This window comes from Octopus bimaculoides, chromosome 2 (genome assembly GCF_046866305.1).
Source record: "Octopus bimaculoides isolate indiv1 chromosome 2, ASM4686630v1, whole genome shotgun sequence".
NCBI lineage: Eukaryota > Metazoa > Mollusca > Cephalopoda > Octopoda > Octopodidae > Octopus > Octopus bimaculoides.
This window is the reverse complement of record NC_142929.1, coordinates 106,909,997-106,930,404: the sequence shown is the minus strand read 5'-3', so window position 1 is coordinate 106,930,404 and position 20,408 is coordinate 106,909,997. Positions and strand designations below refer to the sequence as shown.

Below are 20,408 nucleotides of genomic sequence, written 5' to 3'. Positions count from 1 at the left end.
GGCTCTCATATTTAAATATTGTCTCTGTCATTGTTGTCATCAGTGCTCAACTTCCAGACCAATTCTATACTGTACCAATGAAGATTTTAATTAACTAGCTTGCTTTCACACTTATAAAGAGAGAAAATTGATGTTGGGTATTAGTGATGTATATTCCATAATAATTCCCAAAATTATTGTTATTTTATTTAATTGTTAAGCTAAGATTTTATTATTTCCTTCAATTTTGTATGTATAATTTTCTAGTAGTTGTAACATTACCAAGTGGTCCTGCTCTTAGCCGTCCCATTAGTGTGAATAATACAGAAAATGGAGAAACTGTTCACATAGTTACAACAGATCCTCAAGGCAACTTTGTAACTGGAGGTAAGTGGTACATTTCAATTTTATATATAATTAAGTGTTGTTAATTTCATAAAATAAACTTTATGGAGATGGTTTATATTGTAGGGCTGGGCAGATTAATTCCAGAGGCTTAATCTGATTAAGAAGTCCTTTGAGGAAATTCAGAAATTCAGGTCTGTTACTTTTATTGGTGACAAAGGGCTTAGAAAAACATTGTTTGAAGCATGATACTAATTCTACTTGTTAGTGTCACATAGGCACTGAATGTAGATCTGTTAAGGCTATGAAAAAATAAGGTAAGCAGGATGCATTGGTTGTGTGATATTAACCTACATGTATAGTGGAACACAGTTTTTTATAGGAATCAAATTAATACAAGCCAGAGTAGTTAAATGAGTTATTTAAAAACATTCATGAAAACTTTTATAAAATGCCTTGCAACAAACCATAAACTGACACTGAAATTAAAAATCTCCTGCTCAGTAACAAACCCCAAACCTGTGAACCTGCACACAAACTACCAATGACCAGTATGATTTATAATTTGATTGCAGACACGAAAGCTATGAACTTCACAACTCTAACGTCTGTGTGTGTTAAAGCAATTGCATTCTAGTTTCATTTTTTTAAGGGCTTTTTTACATATTTGTGTATGAGTTCCATGCAGTTTGTAAAAATCAATCACTATTTCTAGACTTTCACAGTCTCATCTTCTGGATGAAGTGGTGGGTGTTGGTGTTCGTTGTTTTTAGCCTTGTAAGTGTATGCTAACCTGCCTGAAAGTGTCTGACTTGCATTTTTACCATTCATATCTCTGACCTTTATAATAAAGTGATAATCGTAATGCTCAGTATACTTATGTACTTGAGCTTCATGTGTTTGTTCTTCCACACTTACACTCTCAACCCTCTGTATGCTGAATTGGCCTTGCTCATCTTGCAATCATGTAAACCAGTACCATCTGTACATGACTTGACTGTTTAACAACTAAAATAGCAACCTTTGGTCAAAGGTTGGATTTTTGGAAGAGCCATGAGACAAACATTAAATCTCATCAAAAAGAGTTGTTTAATAGATTGTTAAAGTAAATGCCAGATTGAAATACATACTGGGTCAGTATGATTGACTACAGCCTTTAAAAAGCTGGTGCCCTAGCATGACCACAGTCCAATGATTGAAACCAGTAAAAAAAATTTAAGCCAGAAGACAAGACTTTAAGGGTCAAGAAAGGACATGATTTGGAAATGTTACTGATCCAAATAAAGGAACTCCTAGAAAATTTGGAAGAAACCTTAATAAGAAAGATAAAACTAGAATGCAATCATGCTTTTAATACAGCACACACACAAATATGTATGAACGTGTGTGTGTAACTTGGATATAAAAGTATATTGAAAATTTTTGCTTACAAATAATATATTACTATTACAAAATGAAAAGTGAATATAACAGTGTGGTTATGTGTTTTATCACAATGTAATATTTTTAATTAACAACACGTGATCTCAGATCAGTTCCCTTGCCAAACAGGTTCAACTCCTTTAAATACATAATATATATTTTCTGATCTTTCAGATGCTGTTGTAATGACATCTTTGACAAATGCTTTAAAAGCACCAATTCCTAATGTATTATCAATGGATGTATCAGAACAAAAATATTGGTGGCAACTAGAAGAGGTGAAAAATTAAATTCATTTTAATTTTTTTTTTTATTCATTCTCATTATATATATTTTCATAAATAAATCTCAGTTGTTCATCTTTGACACTTCACTAATAATACCCAATATTGGTTGTTGTCTTACCACCAGAGACTTCATCTTCAATGTATCAAGTGCAAGTCAACCTCACAGTCATCTCTCTATACAATATTGAAAATGTAGGTACAAAAAGAAGGCGAAGTGAAATGGCTTAATCAGGAGTTGAACCTGTATTCTGGATTTGGCTCACCAAAAGTTTGCCACTAATTCATGGTGTTTACATAAACATATTTTAATGATTGTACCGATCTGATTGGTACAATCATTAAAATATGAAAAGTTTGCCATGAATTAAAATATGAAAAGTTTGCCATGAATTAAAATATGAAAAGTTTGCCATGAATTAGTGGCAAACTTTTGGTGAGCCAAATCCAGAATACAGGTTCAACTCCTGATTAAGCCATTTCACTTCGCCTTCTTTTTGTACCTACATTTTCAATATTGTATAGAGAGATAACTGTTAGGTTGATTTGCACTTGATACATTGAAGATGAAGTCTCTGGTGGTAAGACAACAACCAATATTGGGTAGTTTTCATTTCACTCTGTGTATAGCATGAAATTAAAGCTGACAAATACCTCAACATGTTGTTTGACCTGATAGCAATAGCAACCACATATTTGTTTAAATCAAACCCCACCATCTTAAAAAGTAAAAATAACATTTTGGATAATGTAATTCTAGATACATTTGTATTTTACATCAGGTTTTTCATACTGGTATATGTTAAACAGTTCTCAAAGCATCTTACCACTCATCACTGTCCTTCATTATTAGGCATGCACAGCAACAGAGAAAACTACTTGAAGATGGAATGGAGCACTTTTATTCTGGTTTAGAATAGATACACCATATTCCTGGGTGTCGTAAGAAGTGACTTAAAAGGGTTGCATCCAGCTATAAAACACTACCTGAATAAGGTCCTTCATGCATGTGATTATATATCAGTGAATTACAGTACAGACTAACCTATAGGGGTCCGAAACCTAAGGTTGGGATCCCAGCTGAGGTAAGGAAGGAATTCTGTCTATTTATGACGGCTAAGTGCTTGAATGTCTGTTGTAAAGACTTGTACATAAGATTTTGGAAGTTAAGGAGGGGAAGACTGAGAAAGACATGGTCTAACTATGATGCCAGTGCAAAAATGGAGGAAATGAGAGCAAAGAAGGTATGGGAGGGAGTGCAGAGGATAGTATAAACTGGAGAAGATTGTCATAGGTTTTCAGAGCTAGCCTTTGCTTTAGCAGAAAAAAATGACCGTAGAATGCTTTTTGGTGGTGGTGGTAGAACACTTTGGTTCTTAGGTCTACTTTATCAGGACCGAACTGAGTCCAAACAACTTGAATTGAAAAAAAAAAAACTCTCTTGAAAGGAATAATTATTGCATATGTTACATCTGTCTCTTCTTTTATAAACCCTTCTTATTTATGTTGCTATTCACTTTCTCTCCTTTTAGATGGCCAATTCTCTAGTGCAGCAAACACAACAGCTGAAAAGTATGATAGAGCAAGCAAAACAGCAGAGCTTAATTGCCAAAGAAAATGCTCTCCAACAACTAAAGTTGCAGATGGAGAAAGAAAAGCAGGATGTAAGCAGCTTCTGTTCTTATTATTAGTGTAGGTTATGGTTTGTTATTTGTTTATTTTATATTTGGAATTGTTCTTATATGTTTTTAATAAATGGTTTTGAATTCTGGCCACTTTTTTTCTCTTTCTTAAAAGAGTTGCTGATGGCTGAGTTGTTAAGTTGCTAACTTATTGACTGAAGGATTGACATTTGCTTGTCTCTACAAAAAAAAAATGATAATAAACAAGTGACTTAATCCACCTAATGGGGAGAAAAGTATCCTTGTAAGCAGTGAGAGCTCTACACATAATATTTTTTATTAACTTTTATTTTCAGTAGAGTGTATTACCTTCACTCTACTCAAAATAGATGAGAGATGTCAGTAAACAGTACTATTCTCTAACAATTAATTTGAGAGTTATTTGAAGAATCAGTTATTCAATCATTATCCTTTCTACTATAAGCACCAGACCAGAAATTTAGGGCAGTGGGCTTGTTGAATTCACATAATTTATCAACTCCAAAAAGGATGAAAGGCAAAGTCAACTTTGGCAGCATTTGAACTCAGGACATAAAGAACCAGAAGTGCTGCTCAGCATTTTGCCTGGTGCAATAATGATTCTGCCAGCTCACCACCTTCAGTTCCTCAATAATTACGCAAGTGTTTTATGGCGAGGTTATCCAACCTCATACCAACTACAGAACCATTAAAGTAGTATATATTTGTTAGCTAACTACTCCAAAGCAATAAGGATGTGTCTAAAAGCACTGTCAAAGAAAATGTTATTTGTTGAACCAGTAATCCTTGAGACTATAATTTAGCTCTTTGACCACTCAGCTTATATATTCGTGTTCATTAAATTACTTATCTTTAAATGAATACTAGCAGCTAAGCCTGGTTTCACCCAGTCGGTTTGGATGATGTGGCTGTAAAACCTGCTCTGTGTAAGCATTCGACTTGTTTGAGCACGCTTACGTTAAAAAACAATTTTAGAATGACTTTTTTTCAGTCAGAATGCTAAAACTAACTGACCAACAAAAAAAAAAAAACAACCAAGATTCAACCAAATCAAAAAATAAATCCAAATACTAAGCGAACAAAAATGAACCATCCCACTTCCATTGCGCGCGCATATGCACACATACAAACACACACATATTCACATCCCCCCTCCCTTTTACATACACACATATATATTCACACAGAGTTGAAACGCTGTTTGATTTATTTTTTTCAGCATTCAATTTTCATCATCTCACTACTAAGTATGACTTCACCCCTTCCTTTCTCGAGTCTTATTATAGTAGATTATCTCGGTAACCATGGGAGATATGAAAAAATATGACATCACCCCTTCCTTCCTTATTCATCTATCACCCCTTCCTTTCTCATAAACACAAGAGTATTATTGTAGATTATCTTGGTTACCATGGGAGCTATGAAAAATTCAAAGCCCAGCATCACCACTGGATCATTCTACACATCTGTGTAATTTTTCATGCAATTCCACCCAGCCATTTGACTGAATCCCAAGACAAGAAAGAATTGCCCATGTCAAATTTATATGTATAGATTACTACCTTTTACAGCTCTTAATGTACTAACTCATTTTTGTAATCCTGTTTATATTATAATAGTTATAAAAGAAATATTACTGTTGGAAATTTGAACTTCAGGATTAAAGTCTTAGTTATTAGCATTAACTCTTACATGCAGTTATGATAGCTCTGCTCAGTAACAATCATTATTTAGTAATATTTGTGTGTGTGGTGAGTAGCTTGCACATGGTTCTGGGTTCAGTCCTACTGTGTGGCATCTAGGGCAAGTGTCTTGGGTCAACCAAAGCCTTGTGAGTGGATCTGGTAGGCAGAAGCTGAAAGAAGCTTGTCCTATATATATATATATAAATTCAATAATAGGACGAATTCTTTTACAAGAATTTATCAAGTAGCTAGCGTGAAAAAACCTCATAAGGGAAAAAATCCATCATTTATTCCCGAAATATATATTTATATTTATATAAGGGCATTACTATACAATAACGCCTCACGCCATGAGGGACTCTAAGGTCAGACTACTAAGGGGTTGGCTTTGAGAGTTGCATTTCCTCGCATTTGGTAAAAATGTGCTTTTTATAGTAGTCTGACCTTAGAGTCCCTCATGGCGTGAGGTGTTATTGTATAGTAATGCCCTTATATAAATATAAATATATATTTCGGGAATAAATGATAGATTTTTTTCCCTTATGAGGTTTTTTCAGGCTAGCTACTTGATAAATTCTTGTAAAAGAATTCGTCCTATTATTGAATTTAAATATATTACCAGAATATATTCAGTGCTGAATTTATTCTGAGTAAGAGGCATATTTACCGAGATGCAATTCAAAATTCCCGCCACTTACATAGGGAAATAGCGATGAACAGTCGTCTATATGCTATGCTGGATACACGGTGTTCGTTTGGTATGTTGATTCACTGTTTATTTCTATTTTTCTTGACCATATTATACTGACGAGTAGAAGTTGTATAATACTACAATAACTACGAAATCATGATCTATAATTTAGTCCGTTTTTAAGGGGTTGGCTTTGAGAGTTGCATTTCCTCACATCCAGTAAAAATGTGCTTTTTATAGTAGTCTGACCTTAGAGTCCCTCATGGCGTGAGGCGTTATTGTATAGTAATGCCCTTATATAAATATATATATATATATATATATATATATATATATATAGATCTGTTTGTCTGTGTTTGTTTCCCCCACCAATGCTGGTGCTGGTGTGTTTACATTCCTGTAACTTAGTAGTTCAGCAAAAGGCTGATAGAAAATAAGTACCAAGCTTATAAAAAGTAAGTAGTGGGGTTGATGCATTCAACTAAAGATTCTTCAAGGCAATGCACACACACACACACACACATGATTGTGTGGTCAAGATGCTTGCTATTCAACTATTGGGAATATATATGTATGTATGGATTAATTTGATGATTCATTCAGTTATTACTTGGAGCTTCATACACTTAAGATTCATCTGCAGTTAATCAATGGTAAATGATTGAAGCTGAGTTCACAATGTATCAGCTAATCTGATTCTCATTGATCATAGGTGGGTCTTGGTGAACAAATGTCTAACTGATATTGCTAGCTAGACTTGTGTGGTTAAGGAAACAGCCTAGTACAGACCTCTAATTTTCAAGGGACAACTACTCTGCAATGCTTGTTAAACCTAATATCTGTGGAGCTTTGGAAAGTTTTGGATTTTTAAGCATGTAGAATCTTTCCAAAAAAAATTTTTCAAATGGCTGTAATTAGATTATATATCTGGTTAAGTGATATCATTTGCTGTTTTAATATCTGGAACTTTTCGGTTAGACAAGACCTGCAGTTTTGTGATCCATTTGACGGGAAGTAACTTTATTGACAATGCTCTGTGTTGGAGAGCAATCTGTTCCTTGGCTCCTGACTGCCCACATATTTTGATACAAGGATGTGGTGTTTCCTTTGTCCTTTAATCTAAAAGAGTGTAGATGTTGGTAATAGTGGTTTTTGAAAGTGCTTGATGTAAGTCTCATGGAATACTATCTATGGCTTTTACAAATGTTAAATATATATGCATAAGCTTTGAACAGAGTCTCTTGAGTTGGCTGGTAGTAGGTTTTCAGAAGTTAAAAGTTGCCTATTGAGATGAAGTATATGTGGCTAATGGTTTTGGTTGTGGTGTGTAATCTGGAAAGCAGTATTTCAAGTTAGGAATAGCTGACCATAATGAGTGTTGAATGGTAATTTTTGTGTATTGATATTCATGTGTGCATGCACACAAACAGACACAAATTTCATTTATACAGTACATTAATGTACTAACAGTTGGACAGTTTAATTATATATGTAGATTTTTATGTAGTGGTATAAAAAATTAGACTAAAATTCCGTTTACAAAGACCATAGAAATAGCAAATAGGGAAGCTAATTAATGCTGGCTTTGGAATCAGAATAAAATTATTTTGTGGTGGAAAAAATGAAGAGAGTTTTCATATTTTGACATCTCCTTAGAACTCCTTCACTGCCAAATTATTAGCCTGAAATTCATTAGCAGCACAAACAGTCAGTCAGATTATCTCTGTCTAAGAAGGAAGACTAACAAATAAACAAAAAGAAGGAAAGATTTCAATATCATTTGTTTGAACAATAGAAGTGGAGAACTTCTGAAAATAATAATGTTCTAAACATATCATTTATTGAGTTGAAAAAACTGCAAGAATTTAGGTAGATCTAGCCATATATCTTTCAATGGTTAATGTGACTGAAAGTATTTTGTGCAATTTTATTCTATGGATTCACTCCTAAGATGCTAATGTAATTGGTATTAGACACTGTAAACACAAACTCTGAGGTGTAAGAGAGTAACAAGCCCACTGAAACCAAGGAACAAAATGCTCTTTAATAACACATAGCATTGTTGATAAATCTACTTCTTTTACAAGTTCGCAGAACTTCAGGCTTTGCCTAACTGGAAAGTTCCAGATACTAAAATAGCAAGTGATGTCACTTAACACTTTTATTACCATTTGTGCAGGTGGCACATAAAATACACCATCTTGAGCGTGGCCATTGCCAGTACCGCCTGACTGGCTTTCGTGCGGGTGACACGTAAAAGCACCCACTACACTCTCTGAGTGGTTGGCGTTAGGAAGGGCATCCAACCGTAGAAACTCTGCCAAATCAGATTGGAGCCTGGTGTAGCCATCTGGTTTCACCAGTCTTCAGTCAAATCAGTCAAAGCGGACGTTAAACGACGGCGACGACGATATCTGTTGAAATACACTGCCTTTGTTACAGTTAATTCTGAAAATATAGAAAAATTTAGTATAAAATAACATTGTCATTATTGAGCTGCTGTTTGGAACATAAATTAACACGAAATTCTGACACAAGGTTTTAACCTAGATCCCTTTAAAATGGGAAATTTGTATCATAAAACCAGGGGCAATATTGAGCAAGATGGTATTAAAAGGGTTAAACAGATATGTAATCTACTTGCTGTTATAATAGCAAACCTACATATTCATTGTTTGCCATGCAACTACATTACCAATTACATGGGGAAGTGCCTGTTATTCCATCCTCTCCAAATTGAATATAATTTGTAAGTTATTTAGCAAGATAGACTTATCTACTAATCTCCAACATAGTGAAGGGTCCTACCTGAGTTTGATGTTTGTGACAATAAACAACACAATGAATTAAATTGTGAAATAACATCAATTTTATACCCTCAATTATATTGTAATTGTGAAGATGACCCACATTACGGCTCACTGCACAAATATTTGATTTTGAATTCAAATTTGGTTAGTCAACTCTGCTAGTCCTTCATATAGCAATATGTACCAGTAGTATGCTGATATTCTCTTCTTAGCTTTAGTTTTCGTATACCTCTACCTTAAAAAATGTTATCTGCTGCTTATTCAAAATGATATTTCTGTGTGCATCTATTTATCTATGTGCACACGCACATATATGTATATACTTATTTCCACCGTATATTAGCCTTATATGTGCACTTTTATGAGTTAGGAACTATTGAAACAAATACATTGTTAAATAATAATTTTTTACAGTTATTTCCTGTAAACACAGCTTTTTTTTACGTTGTTTGTACTTGTAAATAATAGTAATTTGTAAAGAAACTAAAGATACATTATATTTATCCAATTAAAATCCAGTACCATATCAAAACATGAATGCTGACTATGTTTTATTTTGTTTCAGGCATTACAAGCAGCAAGAATTGAAAACCAAATTAATCTTTCCCGTGCTGTTTTGGAATGTCAAGCACAAAAAGACATTGCTATTCAAAGTGCACTTGCTCAAGCACGAGCTGAAATGCAAGATAAAATTGACAGCGTAACTTTAGTTGCTGGGGATAAAGTTACATATGCTGTGACTTGGACACATCAAAATTCACAGGGTAACATGGACAGTATCATTGATGATGTAGAGGAGTTAGACAAGGAGAAAGATTGAAATAAATTATATGTGATTGTCATTTATTTAACAAACCCGGTTGCTCATGGTCATAAAATCTCTTTCTTTTCATCAGTTTTATTAATCAACTCTGTTGATTCCTCTTCTGGATATTTGATGTATATGCAATTATGTAACAACCATGTGCATGGGAATATGTAAGTTCAAGCATAATATACTATCATCAATATCCAAACATCTTAACATTTTTATTAGTATGTACGTTAAAACTCTTCTATTTTTTTTTCCCAGCTACAACATTTGATAAATATTTTCAAAGAATGGATTGATGATTGAGCTGTTGATGACTGATCAATATGGTCAAAAGTTCAAACTCTACTACAACTATTGTGTTACGTCCTTCCTAATTAAGGTACATAACTTTGCTTGATCTGGTTGGCCTGACTAACAAAAACAGGCTTCAGTCCTATTTCACAGTTGACGTGTTCAAGGTAACAAGAGTACCAGGCAATACGAAGTAGTTGTGTCAACAAAAAGCTTCAAACTAAGCATGGAAAAATGAATATGAAACTGTGAAAAGCATTTAAGTTTATTGTATCATATGGCAGGCTTTTATTTAAAATACTTCATCTAATTTTCCTTTTGATCATTATTTAAAAGTCTGAAGTAAAATTTTCTATCATTCCATATCTTTCTGTAATTTATTTTGTATTTCAAACTAGTATTAAGTCCAATAGTATTTATAAAAATAAGGCTGCTATTCAGTTTTCTGAGTATTCAACTATAAATATAACACCTTTTTTCTATAATTGTTGAGATAATCTTACTAATTTGAGTTTTCTTATAGACTACTAGAAGTGAGTAAACAACTGGTTTTCAATAGAACTTGCTTTCACATTGCATTTTATTACATTTCATAAGTTTTGTATCTTTAAAAAGAAATTCATGTCCGACAGAAAGGAACCATTCATTCCCCAGCTGAATCATTAATTAATATTAGGAACATCATCTAGTTGTGTTTAAAAGGAAACCACTTCTCCATCATCTGCAAATATACACATTTGATTAATCATCCCACGTATTGGTAAAAAAAAAAAGACAAACATGTAAAGCCATACATGAAAAAAAAAAATTCTCTTTATACATACATAAAAATTCATGTACCAATGAATGGGTTGTAGTGATATCTGCTGCAGACCTCACCTACAGATCTCTTGAACTCCTGTGTTATTTCAGAATGAAATTGATGCATTAAGTAATGGTTTTCTATATTTGTATATGTACATATGTTTTTTATTATTCAGTTGGATTGTTATTGACGTTAAATTATGTTGATAATTACCCCTCAATTGTTCAGATGTTTAAAGTAACTTGTCTCAAAACATTTTATGAAGAAGAAAAAATGAAATCAAACATCTTAACAGGACAGTGAAAAAATTTTACATTTTTGTCTCAGTCTAATGGAATTTACTTATTGCAGTCTGTAAAAACTTTCAAAATTGCATGTTTTATTTAATGTTTAACCATATTCTATTGTTTGTTTGATTTCATTCAACTCTCATTCTGACATTCAAATCATAATTTTTAACTTTGACTTTCATAACCGTTTTTTTCATACTCGCACAAATGGAATGACTTTCACAAATTTTATACAGTCTAGTATTATAATTACATTGTGGCTGTGAGGTTAAGGTGCTGAGACTACATACTACATGGTTGTGAGTTGAAACCTTGTTAGAGATATTTATTGTGTCCCTAAGCACATATGTGTCTCTGAGAACAGATATAACTCTTCACAGTTGCATGGTTTACTGATAGGAAGGTCAACTTGCTCCAAATTATGTAAATATCAGTTTGTAACATCATTCCATCTGCGCTAGAATTAAACTGGATGGTTTTTCTGTTTTCTTTTACTCATGAAAAAATAAAATTCTGTCACTTCTCAAATCACTAATAAAAATTATTCACTTTCAGGTTAACCTAAATATAGTTATATTGATAATAATGCTATGATAGTGACAAGGGCAGGTGGGATATACTTTATATGAAAGGTGCTGAGTTGGAAATTGAGACATTTTTTTTTACCTTCTGGATTCTTGTTTCAAAAAGAAGACAGTTTTTATGTCAAATTGTATTTTAAAAATGTATTGTGTGATTGGAGTTGAATGAAATGTTTTTGAATCTGTTATGTTTGTTGCATTATTTTATCTTTTGTGAAGTTAGTTTGGCATTTCAAAATATGTTCTTCAATCTGTATTACAAGAAATGATACTTTTACACAAAAAATCTATGCAATATTAAATTAAATCCTAAAATATTTATTGTAATATCTTCATATATCAATTCTTGTTTTAAGAATATGTTGGGTGCTTATATGTTTGTTTCATAAATATAGAAGGTAGTCAGACATGAATTATATTATTTTCTGTTTGAGAATTGTCATATTTGTGCTTTCCACATGACATTAGCAAAATAAGGGAAATAGATACAATCATATCTCGGTCATAACACATCACTTGTCTGCTCTTCCCACTTGATGCTCCTCCTACTTTTCACTGCTAAAGGAACATAAAACTTTCTTAATTAATTTTTGCAATTTTTAATGTTTTGTTTTAGCTGAAAAAGGAGAGGATGCTCTTAAAATTTTAGCAGGCTTTCAGAGGTAGTGAGATTTAATATTGTGGATGTTTTCAGCATGACCTATGCTGATTGATGTTCCTAAGTGGCAGGACGGACATAGATAAGAAGAATTGGGAAAACAGTACAGATTTGAATAGAGGGGGAGAGGAGAGAGTTTGCTTGGGTGATGATGGTATTCACAGGAGAATCTTTTTAAGTTGTAGCAGGGAAGAAACTGGGCCAATGGTTGGTTAATGGTATGTGAATCAGTAAATTTTTGTCAATGTGTAGAATTACTGTTTTTGTTGTTTAACCTAAAGTTGGCACTGATTGAGATGTACAATGAAAATTATTCCAGCCATCATTCTGTATCAAGAGCTACATTGCCTAATGCATCTTTGAGATGGGATGATGTGATTTAAGGGCATTTGTCTAACAGGATGAGTGATAGTACTATCAGTGCTCAAATATGTTCTAGTAAAGGAAATTTAGGCCATTTCTGCAAAGTAGTTTTAACATGTGAAATCACCTACTGTGGGATATCATCATTGATTGTGAATTCTAACTTTTGTTTGGGGTATAACTGTGTATGTAGTAATTGCTCATTGCGGTTGCTTCCCTTGTCAAAAGGTTTTCGACAACTCAGTTCATGGGAGTGGTGCAAGTTTAGGTTATATGCAGAAGGCTAATGCAGAGTAAGGGAGTTAATGTGCATAGAAGTGAGTATGTAATCGAAAGAAATATGGAATTGTTAAAATACAGAAGGAGTTGCAAGAGACATAACTAGATTTTGTGATAGAGATGTCTGATAAACTTTGAGTCCAAGATATAGATTAAGGCCATCAGTGAACAGTTTGCTGATGTCTTGGACAACCACATTGCTTTTGCTGGGACCTACAAATATGTAACATTGAAGAACAAGTCTATAATAGGTTGGTCTTTATTGAGAAAGGAGAGGCTCTTGGAGTGATAAAGAGGTGCTTGGTTGTTTCCATTACTTTTGAATGTTGGAAATGGGGTTCGCATTTTAAGGTATATGAAGAACTTATTATTTTCATAAATTGAGTTGATGCTTAGAAGGAGAAAGATTGAAGTGTCTGCGAAGGATAGAAACTATTTCTGGAGAACATTGTGCAAGAGCAGTGGTTATAGCAATTCCACTTGAACCTTGCAAACCTAGAAAAATGGATACTAAACTGATGAGAGCTAGAACTCTTGTGTATATATATTTGTCTTTATATAGAAGGGAAGCTAGGTGTTAGGTATACTTAGCTAGGGGAGAAACAGAAAAGAAAAGATTTGCACATGTTCTATGGCATGCAGATCAGGTGTTCAGTCTTGTTGGACAGAAGTGTATTTGAAATGCTTGTCTCCTTATCACTCATAGCTCTCCATCTTCCATCTCTCCATCACCTTTGCTGATCACATCATCTTCATCACTGCCCATTTGTCCTTCAGTAAACATATGTGTTTGCATTAAACCAGTCAGCCCTCTCTCGACACTCTCTAATTGTTGTATAGAAACAACTGTAAAGTTTCCATGAACAAATTCTATAGTTATGCAGTGCGTTTTACAATTTACCTCAACTTATAACGGCTGAAGTCTATATCATAGCTCAGCCTGCTGGAAATCACAGCCAAATCTCTCTTTCTCAAATCACACACTATTGTCTTTTGAAGGCTACATACTCCTCAAAAGATGGAATGGCAATGACTGGAATGTCTTTGGTCATAAATGTCCTTGGTCAAGTTTGAGTTAGGACAAAACATCAAGTACGATCTATGGATGTTTTCCCAATATTTCATAAAATGTTTTATACTTATGAGGTCTGATCAATAAGTATCTGAGCTGTTGCCATATGTTGTTGTTGGCACTCCGTCGCTTACGACGTCGAGGGTTCTAGTTGATCCAATCAACGGAACAGCCTGCTTGTGAAATTAACGTGCAAGTGGCTGAGCACTCCACAGACACGTGTACCCTTAACGTAGTTCTCGGAGATATTCAGCATGACACAGTGTGACAAGGTTGACCCTTTGAATTACAGGCACAACAGAAACAGGAAGTAAGAGTGAGAGAAAGTTGTGGTCAAAGAGTACAGCAGGGTTCGCCACCATCCCCTGCCGGAGCCTCGTGGAGCTTTAGGTGTTTTCGCTCAATAAACACTCACAGCGCCCGATCTGGGAATCGAAACCGCGAGTCCGCTGCCCTAACCACTGGGCCATTGCACCTCTGCTGTTGCCATAATAATGAAGCTAAAGCACGTATAGTGAAACCTCTTGGCACAGATTGACCTTCAACTCTGCTGTGCATGTACAGTTTTAATGTTCTAGCTCACTTCTGCTGTTTACAGCAGTGCTTGGAAGTAATGTGTGATTGTCGCATTGAACATGAGAGTGAAAGTTGTCATGGCGATATCTGCTCAGAGGCCTATGCAAAGTTGCAGAAAGTGTATGGAGAGGAGTGTATGAGCTGCACAGAAGTGTACAAGTAGTTCAGACGTTTCCAAGATAGCTGAAAAAATGTCAATAGTGACGAACATTCTGGGAGACCTGCAACTAACAGAACTGAGAAAAGCATTGCAACTGTGAGTTATCAGAGGATGTGCAGATTAGTTACAGTTCAGTTCAGTCCATTATCACTGAAGATTGGGTGTGAGAGACATGTCTGCCAAAATTGCTTTCAGCTAACCAAAATGACACTTTAGTTTCAGTTGCACAAAATCTTGATTGTGTCAAGAACAATGCAAACTTTGCATAGGCCTCTGAGCAGATATAGCCTAGCTTTTGGCAAAATTTGATGCAGATTCTCTGCTCAACTTTCTCTGTCATAGTCAATGCAATGAACACATGTTACTTCCAAGCACTGCTGTAAACAGCAGAAGTGAACTAGAACATTTAAACATTGTGCACATGCACAGCAGAGTTCAAGGTCAATCTGTGCAAAGCAGCTTTAACTTCGTTACTGTGACAACAGTCTGGATACTTATTGATCAGACCACGTATATCAGTCCTCAATTTTATCATCATTTTTGCATCCACTTTTCCATGCAGGCAGATTTTCTACAGCCAGATTGCCCTTTCTGTTGCCAACCCTCACCTGTTTCTAGGCAAGTAATATTTACCATGACCAGAAATTTTTCCACGGAAGTCTGGAATCAACATCACTTGTATGACAGTGATGCTTGTTTACAGCCATCATGTAATGTCAGGATAAGTGTGCACACATATATACATGTGTATAACTTGTTTTGCAAGTTACGTGGTGATTGTGCTGGTACCACATAAAAAGCATCCAATTCACACTAAAGTGGCTTGCATTTGGAAAGGCACCCAGCTATAAAAATCATGCCAAAACTGTCCTTGCCTGGTGCCATGTAAAAAGCACTCGGTCTTCTCTGCAGAGTGCCTGGTATTAGGAAGGGTATCCAGCCCTAAGAACTCTGCCAAAACACACAGTAGCCTGGGGTAGTTTCTACATGGCTGGCTCCTGTCAAACTGTCCAACTCATGCCTGGATGGAAGGTAGAGATTAAACAATGATGATTATATAGACTTCTTTTCAATATTCAGTAGAGTTCTTTCAGTTTCTGTCTACCAAATCCACTCAAGACACATGCCTAAGGTGCCATGAAGTAAGAGTGAATTCAAGACCACAGGGCTGGAAAGCAAGCTTCTTAATCACACATTCACTTATTTTTGTATCCTAATTTTTTTTACGTGCCGAAAAATCTGCATGCCTACACTTAATATATTAAATAAATATTTATGCACAAAATTTATATGCTTGAAGAAACAGGACAGTCACTAGATGCTCTCTGAAAAAAACGTGTATATAGTTATACTGGTGTAGTTTATATTGTCCTTCTATTTCTTGTAACTTAACAGAGTTGATAAAATAACTAACAAACTGAAATTGGCATTATGGTTGATATGATCCACTAAAGCCTCATAGGTAATGCTCCAGCATGACTGCAGTCTAATAACTGAAACCACATAATAAATCACTAATCCACTTCCTAAAAGGCATTGTTCTTCCACATAATATGACTGACAGTTTCCTATCTTCATATATTGCATATATGTTACTATGATTGCTAGTGTCAAAATTAGAATTCCCTCCCCTACCTTGCTAATTTATGAAGGTGAATAGTTTAATGCTGGCTTTTCAGCTGAAGAATCAAGATTTCTCATTCTGTAAGTCTCTACATCAGCAGTTCACAACTGGAGTCCACATGAACTATTAAAATTTATGTGCAACAAATTAGTAATACTTCTGCTATACACAAAATATTAAAAAAATCTTTTTTTTTATAGAATTCCTAATATCTAATCAAAAATATGATGGGACTTTTTAAAATATCAAATACTTTTTAGGGGCCAGCAGAGTACAATAGGAATCAAGGACCAAATTAAGAACCGCTGCTTTACATGACCACTTGACTTGCTAAAAATAGCAGCCAAATCTCAACTTGTATCTCAAAAGCTTTAAAAAAGATGGGGAGGGAAACACACTTGATACTGTAGTCTGAGATGAGCAGATGGGATGGTTTTGGCTGGAGCACCATTGGTCATCTGCTCAATCACAATTGATATAAGGCTAAATAACTACAAGTAACAATAATGCATCCTGATCAAGACATGAAAATACTGAACAGCTTAGTGACAGAATATATCCTTTTCTACTCTTGGCACAAGGCCCAAAATTTTGGGGGTTTATCGATTAGATCTACCCCAGGAAACAGCTGGTACTTAATTTATCAACCCCAAAAAGATGAAAGGCAAAGTCAACCTCAGCGGAATTTGAACTCAGAACATAAAAACAGACGAAATAACACTAAGCATTTCGCCCGGCATCCTAACGTTTCCGCCAGCTTGCCACCTTTGGTGACAGAATATATCAAACTAGAAATAATGTATCTTAATGATCTCTGTAGAGCTGTTATTGAATGGAATGGCAATCTGTAGTGTTCATGACTTTTGTAAAGACAATAATGTTATGGACGTGAAATAACCACTACTAGGAATCAAAACAGTTTTGAACTTCCTCCTTTGGAAGCTTATTTTTCTCTAATGTGCTTGCTGTTATCAGACTAAACAGATTTCTCAAACCTTCTTTGTGGCAAACATTTCAATATGTGATTTGATTAAATATCTTAAGGAACTTGACTTTGTGAAAGATGGAAAAAGACATATAATTATTTTGTATTTAGGGACCCCCAAAGACATGGAGTGTATTTTAAGGTTTTCGCAAAAGTCAAATGGGAAATGGTAGGTTTAACTACTGAGCATGTAGTCAAGAATTTAAGGCCCTTGCTATTGTCATTAAATACGGCTAGATAAGGTAGATAACTCTGTTGGCTTCAGTTTATATGACGCGCTGTAACACGTCAATCACGATCATCGTTTTCGTGTTGTGCTTATATATTATCCCTACTGTTGCTAAATTACTTTTGTTATGTGGTAGGATATTTTTGTGAAAGATTCTAACAAGTAAAACGTGATTTTTTTTCAAACATTTATTGTTTAAGAGAAAAAGAAAACGTGCAATGAATTTAACATAATCTAAACCTAGTGATGACATGATAACCACTATAAATTTAATATTCTGTATACATTTTCATATTCAAGACAAACCGATCACTTGGGTTCTTCACAATAATAATGATAAAAAAATCATTTTTAAAATGGTTTTCTTTTGATAACAGAATGTGGACTATGCTGGGTATCATTTGATATTTAAAGAGAATTGAAATTTCTTAGATGTTTTTTATACTGTTTGGAGTGGTGTTAAAAATTAGAAGACAGTGCAGTTAATATAGTTGAAGTGTTAAGAATTTTAAGATAGTGTAGTTGATGTTTACAGGTATGTAAGAATTCTGTGACAATGCAATTAAAATCGTTAGTTGTTGTTTAGCTCCAGGTCATCTCTAACCAAGTAAACCTATGATAAAAGATGTTTCAGTTTTTATTATCCTCTTAAGTATCGCATATCAAGTACATTATGCAATATGTCCATCCTTAAAAAAAAAAAATACAGTGTGTTGAGATAAATTTTTATACTATTTCTTGCAAATTGTTCAGGCTCATTTGTTGGCTTAAATTTCAGAGATTAGTATTTGATAGGGGTTTATGCGAGTGGATACCAGAGAACTGCCTGAGTTGATAGGTTTGGGAGATCAGCCCAAGTATTATGAGTTTCATTAATTTTACTTTCTTCAGTTTACATGGCTGTCTGAAACAAATTAGTCTTTCCATGAAAGTTCTTTTTTTTTAATGTCTGAATTAGAAGAGGAAGGGCAGTGCTTATAATTTTTTCCAGAACCTCAGAGACTAATGAGAAAGAAAAAAAAAGGAGGAAGTTATCTTTAGACTGGAAATCTGACTTGAATGTTTGCATTCAAGTCAGATTTCCAGTCTAAAGTGGATTCTGCTAAAGGTACCTAAGGGTGAAATAGAGATGTTAATTAGGGTGGCAGAGCAAGTTTCCCCAAGAACAAGAAGAATCCTTCCTGTTGACATTCACACAATTTCTATATACCAAATTTCATTCACAAACCTTGGTTGAAGTCATCTACCCAAAAGGCCACACAGTTGGATTGAACCTAAAGCATGTTGCTGCAAAGCAAACTTCTTAATCCACTGACATGCCTCTGCCCATTGTCCTACCCAAAAGAACTGTTACTCTTCTGCTTAAAATTTAAGAAACCAGTTTCTTGAAACTTACATTCTCTGAAAGCATTAACTAATGTGAGAATTCAAGTGAAGTTGTTAGAATGAAGTATTACATGTGTCGTTTAATAAAGCAAATTTTTTTTTAAATGATACAGTTGAAAAGCACTCATGGAATAAATGCATCAAATTGAAATCCAATACAGTCTAACTGATCAGAAGAGTAGAGTCTATTGTTGCAGAAAAGTGTCAGAATGAAGAACTGTACAAGTTTGTTTCAGTTGGTTCTCACCACACCTTCCTGGGTCCTCTTCCACAGGTTCCCTCCACAGTTAGAGATTGGTATTTCCTTATGTAGCAGTCATCTGTTTGCATGACCATACCAGCACAGTCTTCTCTCTTGCATGCATCTGACACCTCTTATATGCAATTTTCCTAAAACATTACATTCTGTTAAACATGCACTCTGATATTGCACATCCAGTGGAGTATGCTGGCTTCATTTCTTTCAAGCCTTCACATATCCTCTGCAGTTGCAGCCCATGCTTCACTGCCATGTAGCAGAGCTGCTTATACACAGGCATCATACAATAAACCTTTCATTCTGAGGAGAAGGCCCTTTTTTTTTTTACCAACAACAGTAATAAGGTCTTCAGCTTGCCTAGCTCATGTCAAACTGTCCAACTCATGCCAGCAGGGAAGATGGTTGTTAATGATGATGATGCTATTCACTTTTGCATCTTGTAAGGTTATCGTCAAACAAAATCATGCCTGCTAAAGTGTACTTTCAGTTTCAAAGGATTAACAGTCTTCTTAAATGTGTTCTAAATATAGCTTGAATAGTCTGCTATGCCATAATATGTTGGCTGATGTCTTTGAGAATAACTGCTACAATCAAAATTCCTATCTATAATTCCATGCATGATCCAGTTCACCAAAATAAATTATGGCTATCAAATTGACCACATCACAAGAAAGTATTGTAGAGTTCACAAATGAAGTTTTAATGAATCACATGAAACAATAAAATAGAAGTTTACTCATTAGTGGAGGCAGAATATTGTGGTTAGGGCTAAAGCAATGATAGCTTACCTGGATTATATTGAACTCACAAACTCACAAAAGTAGCAGAATGGTTATTATTTGTTGTGGTGAAATCCTGACACCCTTGTGGGATAGCAAGTCAACTGTCCTGAACCATATAAAGGTGCATGTGCACTGTCGGTGAAGCACAGTTTGTTGTGTGCAGGTGCTTTGTGAAGACAGTCATAGAGGTCGTTGAGAAGAGATATTGTTTGTTACATGTTGTTTCTGATTTATATTTGTATTGTTATAACCTTGTTATAAGCCCACGTTATAAAGTGGCATATACAGTGAGTTCAAAGAAGGACATAACAGTGGCGATAAAACATTTGAAGCTCTCAGTGGACGTTCTTAGCATGGAAGACCTTGCTATTATCATT

General features: G+C 34.6%; 1 protein-coding gene and 1 long non-coding RNA gene across 5 annotated transcripts in view; one reads left to right on the top strand and one right to left on the bottom strand.

The window, feature by feature from the left end:
• Window positions 1-11,975, top strand: part of LOC106870382 (deformed epidermal autoregulatory factor 1 homolog) — a 26,202-nt gene extending 14,227 nt beyond the window's left edge. The window contains exons 4-7 of one of the 4 annotated variants that reach the window (XM_014916423.3): window positions 250-366; window positions 1,921-2,024; window positions 3,563-3,694; window positions 9,443-11,975. In XM_014916423.3, coding sequence (XP_014771909.1) covers window positions 250-366; window positions 1,921-2,024; window positions 3,563-3,694; window positions 9,443-9,697 — 608 coding nt within the window. In that variant the 3' untranslated portion in view covers window positions 9,698-11,975. Of the gene's footprint in view, window positions 1-246; window positions 367-1,920; window positions 2,025-3,562; window positions 3,723-9,442 lie in introns of all 4 variants that reach the window. The other 3 variants (XM_089347445.1, XM_014916422.3, XM_014916424.3) reach the window with 3 other exon arrangements.
• On the bottom strand, window positions 6,982-20,408 carry LOC149137187 (uncharacterized). The gene is made up of 2 exons (XR_016240710.1): window positions 20,038-20,408; window positions 6,982-8,515 (listed from the first exon to the last, which is right to left on the bottom strand). It is a non-coding gene; the product is annotated as an uncharacterized LOC149137187 (long non-coding RNA).